This window comes from Rousettus aegyptiacus, unplaced genomic scaffold, assembly GCF_014176215.1.
Source record: "Rousettus aegyptiacus isolate mRouAeg1 unplaced genomic scaffold, mRouAeg1.p scaffold_m13_p_10, whole genome shotgun sequence".
Taxonomy (NCBI): Eukaryota; Metazoa; Chordata; class Mammalia; order Chiroptera; family Pteropodidae; genus Rousettus; species Rousettus aegyptiacus.
Window position 1 is genome coordinate 93,665,311 of NW_023416285.1, and position 14,119 is coordinate 93,679,429.

At 47.4% G+C, this 14,119-nt stretch overlaps 1 protein-coding gene across 28 annotated transcripts in view; it reads right to left on the reverse strand.

Moving 5' to 3' along the window:
• CELF2 (CUGBP Elav-like family member 2) overlaps window positions 1-14,119 on the reverse strand; it is a 718,856-nt gene that overhangs the window by 82,730 nt on the left and 622,007 nt on the right. For 18 of the 28 annotated variants that reach the window (XM_036227123.1, XM_036227077.1, XM_036227075.1 and 15 more), the window contains one exon: window positions 12,764-12,846. The exons of the other annotated variants lie outside the window; for them this stretch is intronic. In XM_036227123.1, coding sequence (XP_036083016.1) covers window positions 12,764-12,846 — 83 coding nt within the window. The remainder of the gene's footprint in view (window positions 1-12,763; window positions 12,847-14,119) is intronic. 28 annotated transcript variants of the gene reach the window in all.

Sequence of the window (14,119 nt, forward strand, 5' to 3'; positions counted from 1 at the left end):
CCACTCATGTGACAGCTACGTTTTCTTTGTTGGCCACAGTCTATTGGGCTGTGGATATCAAGAAAAAAGGGATAAAAGCCTGGTGAGGAATTTGACGAACCAGCAGGGACTCTACACATCTGTGGTTTCTGCCAGGTGGGGCCAAGCTGCTGAGCATTACGGATTAACTCTTTGTGACAGAAAATTGCTCCTCTTGCCTTAGGATGAGCTTATTCTGGCCAGAAAAAAAACCAAAAAACAAAAACCAAAAAACATTGTGCTTAAAATAGCGCCAACTCCATTCATCCTCTTACAGACTGGGACGTATTAAGTCTGCACAAGTCTCATTCCTGTGAGATTTTCTATCAGGTCTCTGAGCGTTCATGGGATGGAAAACAAAGATGCCGGCAAACGGAAGACCTCTTTCTCCATTTACCCCTTTCTTCCTTCTTTACCTGTCCCAGCTGGTCAGGCTACCCTAGTCAGTGGACCTCTGGTACAGCCAGCCACAGGGTGATGGGGGAAGGCGGGGCTCTGCCCTCCTGAGCGCTGAGGAGAGGACCTATCACCCCGATGGTTCCCACATGCGCACACGCACAAACGTGCCGCACTGACCTACAGCGAGCCGCGATGGCCTTCCCAGAGCTTCTCAAACTGCTGTGCACGAGCATCGCCCGGGGGTCCGGTTTCAATGCAGGGCAGGGGCGGGGCCCAAGAGCCAGCTCTCCTAACACGTTCCGGATGACGCCAAGGCTGCTGGACCGCAGGGCCACACGGAGCAGCGCGGCTCCGCGGAGCTTGTGGGCGGAGGGCCAGCAGAGAGTGCCCGCACCGAGCCAAGTGAACAGCGGGAGGAGGAGCCACGGTGATCCCCACCTAACCCTGGGCGTGGGCGAAGATTTGTTCTCCCAAAAGTCGTTCTCAAACTTGCCTGACCTCTGTAATCACCTGGGCAACTCTAAAAACACTGCTGCAGGCTCCCACCTGGACAGGCTCTCATTTCGCCGAGGTGTGGCCTGGCCACACACAGGCGGCTTTCAAAGCGCCCCAGTGAGTCTGCGTAGTAGAGATGCAGATCACTGCTCCTGTTGTAGACGCAAATGGACTTGACTATTAAGACCACTTTCCTTTTTTTTTCTTTACCAATTCTTTACAAATTCATCTAGTTCACATACCGTTTCAGGGAAATGGATGGGAAGACTATTAGTACTGTCTCTCGTTCTCAGGGGACGGAAATGACAAAAAAGAATCGCCTTGCTCGGCCCGCCTCACATTGCGGAGAGCGTGAGGCCACAAGCAGCCTGGCAGTTTGCGCTCTGAAACTCATCCTTTAAAATGCCGCGTTTGGCATAACTCTGTAGATTAACGGTGGGGGCATCATTTGCCTAAAAGAGCCACAGGCTCAGTGTTTGGAGACATGAGTTGGTATTCGACCCCACTGCAGAGCGGCTGTGTGACCTTCGGCACACCCCCCGACCTTCCTGAGAGTCAGTGTCTCATCTCTGAAGTGAGGGGGTTGGACGGTATCGTGTCTACGAACACTCGGCTTCTACGAGGAGATCTGGTCTGGCCGCACGCGCCTGGGGTCACACGGCATCCTAGCTCCTGCTCCCATAACCAGCACTGTGATCTACGAGGAGATCTGGTCTGTCTTCCTCCAAATGCCTTCTTTTCCTCCGTGACCCAGGGAACAACGTTCAACCAACCAGAGAGCTGCTGAAATTGGCCACAGGACTGCCTGTTTGTGATTCCTATTTTCCTCAATGACGATATCTGGTTTTCGGTAATAACCTCCAGGGGTTTTACACCTGGACTCAGATGTGATTTAGGTAAGTCAGTGCTGGGTTCTTTAATCAATGACTCAATGGCCTCTGCGAGATTTTTTTTTTAGGAGTGGTGATTAAAGCTAAGGCCTCCATCAGCTACAGAAGAAATGTAAGATAGAAGTTATCAAAATCCAGGCTAAAGCTCCCCTTCTTGTGGAAGTGATCACTTATGAATATTAGCAAATCATAAATCGGATATTAGCGATGGATTAGGGTGACGGGGTGAAGTTAGGCTGAATTAGCTGACAGTTATCTTCTACATTATACTTGTATCTCGTTGGAGTGGGCCAATCATTAGCCATAAGAGATAATCACTGATTTGTCAGAGAAATTTTCTCTAATAGTCACAGCTACTTTAATTCTCTGGGGTTTAGAGCAAAAACATTCTAGTTGAAAAGGCGACCGTAGTGAAAAACAAATTATTATTTACTCTTCTGTTATTTTCGTAGCGTATTATTCTTTACACGAGGTCAGGTGCATATAAAAGTCTTGGCAGAGTGCCCAAGACATAGTAAGCACTAAAAAAAAGTTAACTATTACTGTTATTTTAACTAATTGAACATTTATTGGTTAAAATTATCTAAATTCTGAAAGCCACTGAAAAATATCTGTCATGTAGCTAAAACATTTTTAGAACCAAACTGTGCCAGAAACACATCTTCTGGAGTTCTTGAATGACTCTTCTGACCTCGTACCAGCGTTTAAAACACACGTATTGACAGCAGTTAATTCTCTCTTTCCTAATCCCTATGACTTGTTGACAACTCGTCCACCGTACACTGGAGCCCACATACCACTTAACAGAAAACACCTGGCAGTGTGCTGGCATGTGTTTAAATGCGTGTCCTTCCGAAGAAACGCCGATATGGGACGTGTGTAGGCAAGCGCGAGAAAATGCTGAATTTTACCGTCAGAACACACGCTAACGACCCACCACCGCTCGGTCTGCATTTCCAGGGAACCCAGTCCTCCCGCTCACTTGGTCCTTCCTGTCCCTGACGGAACACAAGGATGGGGGCCTGGAGATCACTGAGTTGGTCCGGCCACACGCGCCTGGGGTCACACGGCATCCTAGCTCCTGCTCCCTTAACCAGCACGTGGCCGTGGGGGCAGAAGTGCAAGCCTCCCCGGCACAGCCACGTGCCTGCCTCCCCGGCACAGACACCGCCCCGTGACCGCCGGACAGAACCAGCCACACGACCTGCCCTGCTGTCTTCGTCGATACTTCGGCCTGTGACCCTAATCTGCCTCTTGACCAAAGAAGAGAGCAGGGCAGATGGCTGCATGGGGACATGGAGAGACCAACGCCTGAGCTTCTGGGACCCCGGTCCCAGCGACCCCGTCCCCTTGCCCTTGACTCTGCGGCTCTGTGCGGCTGCTGACGGGCTGTGTCTGGTCCCGTCTTGCGTTTGCTGCAAATCTCTCAGTGCTCGTGTCCTGGGGGAGAGTCTGGCCCCTTGTTTCCAGAAGCAAGGGCTTCGGGCTGTCGTTGAAGGCCCTCCCCGCCCCCACGGGGAGCAGGGTGTGGTGACGGAGGTGGGTGGGCGGGCGCTCCTGTGTCTTCTCAGCCCCGGTCCGCGGCCACAGGCTTGCCTGAGGTCCTGCTGTTGGGTGCTTCGGGTGGCCAGTAAGAGGGTTCATGCTTCATCTTCCAAGGTGGGGAGACGAGCCCAGCCCTTATCTGCCCTACAGACGGGAGAGGGAGAGCTGGGGGCAGGCGGACAGCCAGGTGGAGCCGGGGCGGCAGAACGCCGGCTGCGGGCATGCGGCAGAGCCCCCGACGACACGAACGGCGACGAGCTGAGGCTGCAAAGGGACACTCCTGAGGGCAGGGGCACCGGCGGCCACTCTGGCAAAGTGGCTCCTCTCACAGGAAGGGCGGCCCAATCTGGAGCGCCCCCAGAGTCGGTGTTGGCCACCTCACCCCCCCGAGGCATGCGGTGACCTCTGCCTGGGCGAGGGCTGGTTTCACGTCTCGGGGGAAGCCGTGTGGCAGTGCCGTGCTCGTGTGGCGACCGACCCGACTTGGGGGCAAGGGGCGGGGGCGCCAGCTGACTTCTAGGCAGGGCTGCGTGGCCGAGCCCCAGCTGGAGGCTCTGGCTCGTGGCTGGTGCAGTGGACGAGCTGAAAATCTGACTTGTTTTAGGACGTCTCCTACGACAGCCGTTGTGGTCACTCTGAGCTTCTCAGTGAAGCAAGGGCACTACTGGGGGGGGGTGGTGCTTCCTGCTGTAGGGCCCCTGAGAAAGGACCCAGGACCAGCAAGAGTGGACAGTCCCTAGGTGTCACAGGCCAGAGACGCCAGTTTGACCCTGACTGTCTACCAACTCTCAGCTGCCAGCCGTGTGGCCCTGGACAAGTCGCTCCTTTTCTTTCAGTTTTCGTGTTCTGATGGTAAACGGGGCTTTATGACACATGCCTCGTGGAGTCGTGACAGCTTGAACACAGCCCCAGAGCCTGCATACGGTGCCTCATAGGTGGGCAATCAACGAATCGTCACTTTCACAGTGATTCTGATTGTGCTGCGTGGGCCTCCTGAGTCGTGCTCCCCACTCCCCAAGACGTGGTGACTTTCGTGCTGACAGCCACCGTCCAGAGGCCAAGCTACAGGGGAGTGTCAGCGACTGCGACTTCGAATTCTAGGGGAGGTCGCGGAAGTTAATTTAATCTCCCAGCACCTTGCTGTCCTCAGCATAACAAGGTGAACGCTATCGATGCATCCCCTGAAATGTTTTTAGAAGGGGTAACAAATAAACAACGCTATAAAGCTGTCTACAAACACAGGTGACTCGCTTATCCATGGGAACTGGGGACAGAAATCAAAGAGATAAAAGAAAGCCACTAGTAATCCTGAACCCTCGTCAGGTTAAACGCCCACACTTATCGAACCGAGGCTATAAGCAAGGGATCGGAACGACTCGTTAGGGTACATCGCCTTCCCCGCCCTGTCTCTGTGCTCTGGTGCAAAAATTATGAGTGTTGAACTCCCTGCTGGTTCTCAAGCACGGAGGCGAGGGACGTAGATGTCCAGAGACTCTCAAAGTGGGCAGCTGAACCTGGATGGTCCAGCTCTGTCTAAAGGAAGGACTTTAAAACGACTAAACAGCGCCTGAAGCAAGTAAAGTCACGCAAATCCATCGATTAATCTATCCACCCACCCACTTACCTATCTACCTACCTCCTCATCTCTCTCTTCTATCAATCTATTATCTATCTGTCGATCTATCTACCCACCTACCCACCTACCTGCCTAGATTTTTTAAATCAGATAGGACGTTTCTGCAGGCAGCACATGGAAGCTGAGGAGTTTTATGCCACTGAGAAGGACTCTAAGAGTCACTTAGCCAATCCCTCTGTGTTGCAGATGAAGAAAGGACAGACTTGCAAGCATTTTTAAGTACTCGTGGAAGAGAGAATGACAACACGAATATGTGTGTTGAGTACTGATGAGAAGTACTGACAGTGAGAAACGAGAGAGCATGAGAACGCATTTGTCACGGTGTCCCCGCAAGTACTGCTTATTGTTTACCCTGTCATTGTGGTGAGTTGAGCAGAGAGAGCTTTAATGATACGGCCTTGAACCATGGCTTTAGTAGCCAAACAACGCTGACGGCTTATGTCATAATATTCCTTGGACTTCCTGAGCACCTGTGCATGACGACGATCCACGACTGAGAGATGCGAAGGATACACGGCTCTTCCTCCGCCGTCTGCCTCCCCTCCTGGGGCCGGTATGCTTCCCTGCACTCGACCACGCCGGATCCGGCCCAGCGGTGGGGTTCTAGCTGCCCTCCGATCCTGGCCTCCCTTCCTTCAGCCCAGCCACCCTTTCTGGGTGGGGAAGAAACTCGGGGCTTCGGGGAGAGCTCTCTCTGTACCTATCCAGGTCCTACAGTAAGTCCTCAATGTCACCAATAGGTTCTGTGACTTCAAGCGAAACGACATAGAACGAGACCAGTTTCACCACAGCCTCATTGATACGTGTAAGAAGAAAGCTCCTAAGCATCTCATCAACGTCACAACGAAACAACAGTCCTCGAGGACCAGCCTGTGGTCTAGCACTTATGGTTCTGAACTGGACAGCCCACTTCGACTGGACACTGTCTCGTGAGATGAGCCCCGCCCACATGCGGAAGACTCCGGTTCTGTCCGGCACAACAGTAACAGCCTCAGGTGATGAACCCTCACGGACACCACATGCTCTAAGGACAGAATGTGGGCCTATTGCAGTTTGCTTTCAAACTTTTTCCCCTTTCATTTGACTAGTATAGTCCCTTCCTCTCAATTCCATTTTCATAAATTCATGACATCGTTTATTCCCTGCAGAACCTTCTTTAAAAATCTTACTGATCCCTTGGGAACTGAGGTCTACGCAGGCGAACTTACCATTCCCGATTTTCACGTGAAGTACCATGGAGAAGCGAGCGTCTCTGAAATCGAGCTCGTACTTCCTTTTCCCGCTGTGCCACCCTACGATGCCCTCGCCTAACAATATGGTGCCCATATTCCTCAAACGACGGCAGAAGGTGATCTCGCACATCTGGCCAGGCGTCTGTGCCGGGTCGCTTGCACCCATGCTCTCATTAACTGTCACAACGGTCACGCCAATTGGGTATGTGGTAGATCCTACCAACCAATTAGGTATGTAGCTGAGACTTCGCTGTTTGCAAAACAAAGCAGTAGGCTCTCCAGTGAGGTGTGAGCAAAACCTGGCGTAGCTGCCCCTGTGTTGGCTGGGCTGCTGGGCTCAGACATTTTCAAGTTTTCGCCAAGGACCCCGCTCGTCAATTTTCTCCTATAGACTTCCTCTATACTGAGTGGGCCATATTTTAGAAGTAACTAGTTTTTCAAATAATTAATCAGAGACACAAATAAATAACTGTCGACTGAAGTTACTGAACTGATTGATTGCCAGCCCGAAGCATGAGGGCCCTCTCTTTGGGTGTCATGTATAACTTCGTAGAGGGCGAAAGCCCATTTCCAGTGGCCTTCTATGAAGGATTAAAACAAATTTTCCCAGGTCTCAGGGGCCTGGGCCTACAGACTGGGAAATAATGGGCTAAGGGTTTCTTCCACCTTCCAACTTTCTTCCTCAGGTCTTCCTGATGAGCTGGCCAGCTCCTCTGCCCCCTGCCTGAGTCCCATGTAGGGCTGGGTCTCGACCGGGAGCCCGCCTTCACACCGTGGCCTTGGCTCCTGGGCTGGGCAAGGGCACTGTCATGGCTACCCTGTGGTACTCTCCCTCAAGTCCTTTAAAACGTCATCTGACAGGAAAGGCCCCACTTTTTGTTTGGCTTACAGTTCCCTGAGCTTTGAGTGTTATATTAACGAGGACAAGTCTACGTTATAAGTTGGGCTGCGGCTTAAGGAGCGTTCATACCTACGGAAACTGTCAAGGAGAAACAAAGTTTTACAAGCGCTTTTCTTTGGGGGCTCAGAGAACTGTACTTATATCTCATTCCGATCCTACTCTCCTATTAAGGAGGAGGAAGTCAGGATTATGATCATTAAACGGCCATTCGCAAGGACCCTACATATGTTATGAATTAGCCATGATCCTCATTCAAAGCAGAGACAAATGTAAGCGTTACACTAAGTAACCAGGAAAGAAAGATGGCCACGTAGTCATTAAGAGTATGTTGGGAGGCCATGTAGGAAATGGGGTGTATCTGCCGGGGTTTGTCTGACAGAACTGATATCAGCATGGGGATGTGCAAATGTTAATCCAACTGTAGGTATAGAGAGATATAATAAACCTACAGATCTGTGTATATGAAACAAATGAAATCAATACAAATCCACATTTATGTTATATTTTGGAGCATATGGAATACTTGTGGGCAGAATGATCATTTTTGGAATCAAACATGACTCCTCTGGAAATATTTTATAAAACTAACCCATTCTGGCATTAAATGTCCCAGAGTTATGTGTTAAACACTAACCACACATAGGCACGGTGGCTGGCTTCGTGTTTTGGTGAGTCAGTTACAAGTGGCACGGTTCCCTAGTACCTAGAGAACCGCCTGGAAAACGATCAAAATTTGATAAATATTTGTTGAATGAGGATATGAATGTTCTGCATGGTATATGATTTTGAGGACTCAAACCTTTTTGTACAGAAGTTTGGGCTGTTTTTTTTCCCCCCATAGCAATTTTAAATAAAGAACATCATCTGAGAAAATCCTTTATCTTGTTTGACCTAGTTAGGCTTTGATTCCAATGAGATGGTTTTGGGGGAAATCGCCATGAAATGATGACATGGGGTTTTAGAGATTTTATGACAGAAATAATGATAATGGTAATGATAAAATAATAACCATCACGACTCTGAGAACAAAGGCATTAAATACATATTAATAATTAGAAGAGGTGGTTCAAGGAAAATGACGACCTCGAAGAGCATTACAATGGACAAATTGAATTGGGTCCCAGTGAGAGCTGCGCTATTTACTGCAAGAATATTAAACTCTAGCGTTCCACCGTTAAAGGACACAGGGGGACGATTCTAGGGTGAGTTAACGCAAAGGCCACCTGGGAGAAACGCGCCTGCCCACACAGGTAAATGATCTCCTCCAGGGCGAGCCAGGAAGGGGTTCGTTTACTTTGTGTGGGTGAGCACACTTGTCCCAGGGGGCCATTTTTATTTACAGCTTCCTCTGTGGGATCGAGCTCATTTGTTTTTATATCTCAGATCTACGTGTAGTCCCTGCTTACACTGCATGTTATTATAAAACACCTTTCAGTATGCCGCCGCCAAAATGGAGTGCTCCCAGAGAATGTTCTCTTAGGGCAATAATTCCTTAATATAAACTGCATTTAATAAAACCGGTAGCGATTCTAAAAAGGAACGGAGAAAGGCGTGTTCGGAGAAAATGTCTGGAAGAAATTCGCAATTAATATTTTACAAGACATTTAGATTCCACAGATTCCTCCTTGCCGTTAAAATTTAAGAGCTTTTTCAAAACTGTATTCCTCTCTGCTATTACATCCTTAATTAAATTAATTTATACAGTGAATGCTCTAATGATACTGCTGTAGATTTTCAATCAAAATGCCTTATTGCCAGAGACAATATGTGTTAAGACCTTGAAAAACGAATGACATGAGGCGCACTGCAATCACTGGCCCGGGGATATGTGGCCCCGACATTTGATTATTGGAAAGATCGTGGTAGTTGTTCTGGGCCTCAATTAAGGTCTTCATTTTATTTTTTAATTAAGCTAAATTAGGTCAGTGAAAACAAAATGAATCTTGCAAGTTGCCTTTCCAAGGATCTCTCTCTGGGAAATGCAATGGCAGATGATGACATTTCTATTGAATAATTCTACCCGCTAGGTTGTGCCCGCCTGAAACCCCAAACAAAGGAAAGGGATGCCGAGGCTGGTCTGCGGTACCCTCCGAGCGAACGCGGCCGAAGCTGGCCCAAGAACACAATGGCTCAGCTGTGGAGAGAGTCAGTCTAACGATTCTGCACCGAACACAACAGCTCATCCGGCGCCCACCCTGTGCACACATCGTCACAGTGTGCGAAGTGTGTGTGTGATTGTCAGCGCTTAAATCCCAGCATTCTACTCTTAAAGGACACAGGGGGACGATTCTGGAGAAAGTTAACTCAAAGGCCACCTGGGAGAAACATGCCTGCCCACACGTGTGCCCGGTACCCAGTGGGCACTCAATAATCACTACTGCTTTGTTAATCTAGCATAACCGGTTATAAACAGGGCCTGCTGCTTCCAGCTCAAGCCACCATTTCTAGACGAGAACACGACCAAACCAGAGAAACGACCCCGACTCTCATTCCTTGCTCTCTGGGATGAGCTGCTAGATTTGCTGCCTTTATTCCTAATAATCTGTTTCTAGGATTTGCGTTGAGCATTTCCGAGGACGTGAGACCCGGTCATGTGGGAAGAGACAGGCTTTAGAAATGGGTTCTCGATGACCCTGCATGGCTGAGTATGGCCCGATCCCTTGCCCCTCGCCCCTCGGCCTCCACGGAAAGGGTCTCTGAAACCCACACATGACGTGAGAGGCAGGGCGTCTCCACAGGAAAATCTAAGGGCGGATGCAGTTAACTGCACGATGGAGAGTCCCATTGGTGTTTTTCCCTCTCCATGCTAAGCAAGTTCTTTGTTTCCCTCAAGAAAGAAAGAAAGATGATCCCTAAACATTCAAGTTTGGTTGCATGATAAAAGTTCCATATGATACAAAACACTAACTACAAAAAAAAAAAAAAAAAAAAACCAGAAAAAAAAAAAAACCCCACTGAAAACCAAAGAACCCCAAACATCCAGTGCTCTTTGATCTCGTTTTAAATTGAATGTTTTGGACACTTTAGAAAAAAAGGCAGCAAGTGCCTTTTTGATGGATTTTATCCACAGGAGAATGATTACAAGCAGAGAAGCTTTAAAGTGTCAGCTGGTGATGCATTTTCCTTTATCCCTTTTATTTTTATTCAGAAAGATATTAAAGGCATATGGCAAAGTGCATCATTAATTTCTTATTAATTTCATAATATTAAGGCAACCAGTTAAAATAGTAGTGGTACAACTTTAAATTACCGAACTCGCTTGGTATTTAATGAGAAACTGAGCCCAGCAGGGTTTCTGTTAAATTAAGTTGTGCCTTCACATCACAGTGGGAAAACAGGTGTATATTGGTTTAGAATTATGGAAATGCTGACTAATTCCAAGGCTCGTAATCAAACGGCCCCGCACCCTGTAATATTTTTTTCCCCCTGAGAACGTGCATTAATCTTTCACGTCTGGTCCCATTTCTTCCTGTCCACCGAGAGCGCGCACAGCCGAGAGAACACCCGCTTCCCGTTTCCCCGGAGTGGTGCAGGGCGCTGTTTTATCAGACACGCTGCTGCCATTGGCCTAACGCGGTGTGAAGGCTGTGCGTCTGCATATCAGCCCCGACTTCTCAAACATCCTCATGGAACCTGACTCAAGGAATTGGGCCTCTGAAATGGAACTGGGTTAAAAAAAAAAAAAAAAAAAAAAAAAAAGGAAAACCGAAAACCAGCCACAAACCATTTGTTTCCCACCTCTTAATAATGGGCCTCGCGACCCTGATGTCTGCATGCGGAATCATTCAGAGGAGGAGGACAGAGCTGACGTTTTTGTTTTAAATATGGAAGACGCTATTTGTTTCCTAAGAAAAGGGTCAGAGTGAGATGCCCCCAACAGAAGCACACTCATCAGTCACTCAAGTGTTTTCCTGTGTGTGGCCCGCTCATCGCATTAACTCTGGGTGTTTCCTGAGAGCGTGTCCACATATGACGATGTCATGTTGGTGGCTGTGATTCTGCTGGGGGGGGACGGATTCAAATTCACCAAGCTTTGCGTTAACCGAAAATGGGAAGTGATTTGGCATCAATATAGCCTAAATGCTAAACAACAACTCATCATTTCAAATATTTCCTTAAACACACAGAGAAGGGATGTTGTGTGTTAATTAGTGTAAAGTATTTTTTTTTTTTTTTTGAGAGAGAAAAAATACAGAGTGGTCTTTGGGTTTGATTAGGAGCCTCAGAAACAAAAATAATTTTTTTTCTATCACTGGCTGAGCCAGCAAATATTTGGTCGCTTTATTTGATAACGTGACTTAACATTGCAACCTCCTAGAATTTACATTGGAAAATCCCATTTGTATGGAAAATGGAGCTGAAACACATTTTTTTTTTTTTTTAAGTCACTGAGCCAAAAACACTTAGACCTACTAAAAGCTTCCTTACTAAAAAACACCTTGGAAGCTTCAGGAAGAAGCGGTCGTCATATTAAATGGGGAGGGTGAATCCTCGTACCACACACTTACTTTCCTGAACCTTCTCCTCTTTGAAGTGCTCACACGCAAAGCGGAAACCACCGTGGCATGACTCAAGACCAAGGCTCACGATGTGTTCCTTTTGGGTGAAGAAGAAACTAACGTTCGTGAGACCTTTTGTTGAGTATCTTGCCACTACGAATATTTTTAACATTTTCAACGGATCGAAGGTGAACAAAACAAATGCTCTTTTTCGGGGGCTCATGGAATAAAACGCATGTCAGTGTGTGTCCATCTACAGAAGCGGCTAAAGGACATAAAGAAGTATACCAGGAAAACGTGAGGGCCATTTATGCTCTCTTTCTTCTATTCTTGTCAATAAAACCATCATCATGGCACTGCTTACCATAGGTTCTTCGTATAACCAACGCACATCATTATGACATTAAATTAACTCGTCATTGACATTTGGGGCGATGGGGAAAATATCTAAACGGCATAGAAAAATTCATACCAGCATGCACTATATAAAATTGTCACAAAAATAATGCATTCTGATGAAGTAGCTACATAAAACATCAGTGCACTTCTAGTGAATTGCATTCATCATCAAATATTACTGGGAAGGAAACAGAAAAAAAAAAAAAAGGGTAAGCTTTGTATTTTTCTGTTCTCTATCAACACGAAGCCACAAATCGGGCATTAAAACATTGACTTTGTTAACCACCGTTGACTGTTCAGAAACCATTAGGAGGTTTAATATTATGGCCATACAGGGTACATTTTGTCCTTTCAAAAGAGAATCTAAAGACTGAGTTTGAAAAGGGGCTCCTGGTGCGTAAAAGCTTTTGCTTTTCCCATTTGCTTCCCTTGTGTGTGCTGTTTTTTTTTTTTTTCTTCTCCCTTTTAAAATCTTAGCCCACCCAATACTCTTTGGCAGCGGCTGTGACCCAGTGGGGTCACTCTGATTTTCTAACCGGGGGACACACTATTTGAGAGCTCTTTCTGTCAGCATTAATGCCAGCTCCTTTATGGGCTGGCCAGCTGGTTTGGCTGCTGCAGGGGTCAGCCCACACTCCTCAAAAGACCAAAGTCATTTTTGGCACTAAGAGCCCATAACTAGAACCTTCAGTTGAAAGGACCATTTTCAAGCAATAAAGTGATTTTGGTACAAAAGTAAACCGACTCACCCCAGGTAAAGTTTTAATATTGTGCAGTGCATTCTGGGCCTCAAGTGCAGCTTTTCTTGTATAAAATGTTACGAAACAACAACCTACAGAGAGAAATGAAAAGGTTTTAGAAATTTCTGTGAATGCTTTGCTTAGATATAATGGAGACTGTGGCGAACAAATAATCTACTTAAAAGGATGCACAATTTAAAAATAATAAAGTGCATGAGAACAGTAATAACAACATCTCAAGCATTTACACGGTGCCTTTCATCCTAAATCATGTTTATTAGCTTTACCCGCGTCGGAGATCAATTCATAACTCTGTGCACCAGCCACCTGCAATCCAGCTCTTCAGAAATGAGGGTGGGAGGCGGTGGGCGAGCTGTTAATGGGGCTTGAGGTGTTGCATCTATGTGAGCAGAAGCGTTTCATCACAACAACAATAGCAGAAGCGTGCGCTGACCATAATTTCCTTAAAGGGTATCTCTAGAACATCGCACTTTAAAATCACTTTCTAAACTCAGTGGTTTGGACAACTAGATTATGAGCCTCTTAAAGGCTAGGATAATGCTCTCTCTCTCTTTTTTTTTTTTTCATCTCCGCCATAGTACGTAATGCAAAGTTCTGTACGTGAGATAATGTTTGTTTGCCAGAATGAAAGACTCTGCTTTAACCAGTTAGCAATTACGTTATGATACAGGTGGGTACCTGTCCAGATAGACATTTGCACACTCTGCCCCATGTATTAAATGTGGGCGTGGCGCAGCGAGTGGCGATCTCTAGATTCCTTATTTCCAAGAGCCGACGGGAGCCCAGGCTGAACGTCCCTCCAGGAGAGGCCAGTGTTTATCTTCTTCCCAACCAACTCCCTCCACCACAGAAAACGGGGTCAAAACCTTCGCCCGTTCCGTTTGTGTTCTGAAGGATGGCTGACCCCTTCCTTCTTCGACCTCTAGCTAAAAATACTGGTTAACGTAGTGGGTTAAACCAGATAAAGGTTAACAGTTTGTTAATTAGCATGCAGTTTCTTGGCCGTGGCCAGGCTTGGAAAAACAGGGCAGACAGAAACTTTCAAAATTTAGAGAAAGATGATGTTGCCTCTCATCTGGGCTGCCCTTTGCTAAGCTGGGCCGAGAAAAAGTGGAGAGATGTTCTCATCAGGCTTGTACGTACTTCCCCCCAACTTTACTGACGAATCCTAATGCACAGAGCCAGAGAGACAGGGAGAGCTTTGAGAGGTGCTCCAAGGCCAAGGACGGCCGGCAGCAGGGGAGAAATACACTACACTTAGGCATCCACGCTGGTTCTGTTTAAGAGCACGATGTCACTAAGACCAAGAGCCGAGTTACAGAGAGGGGAGATGACGCCATGAGC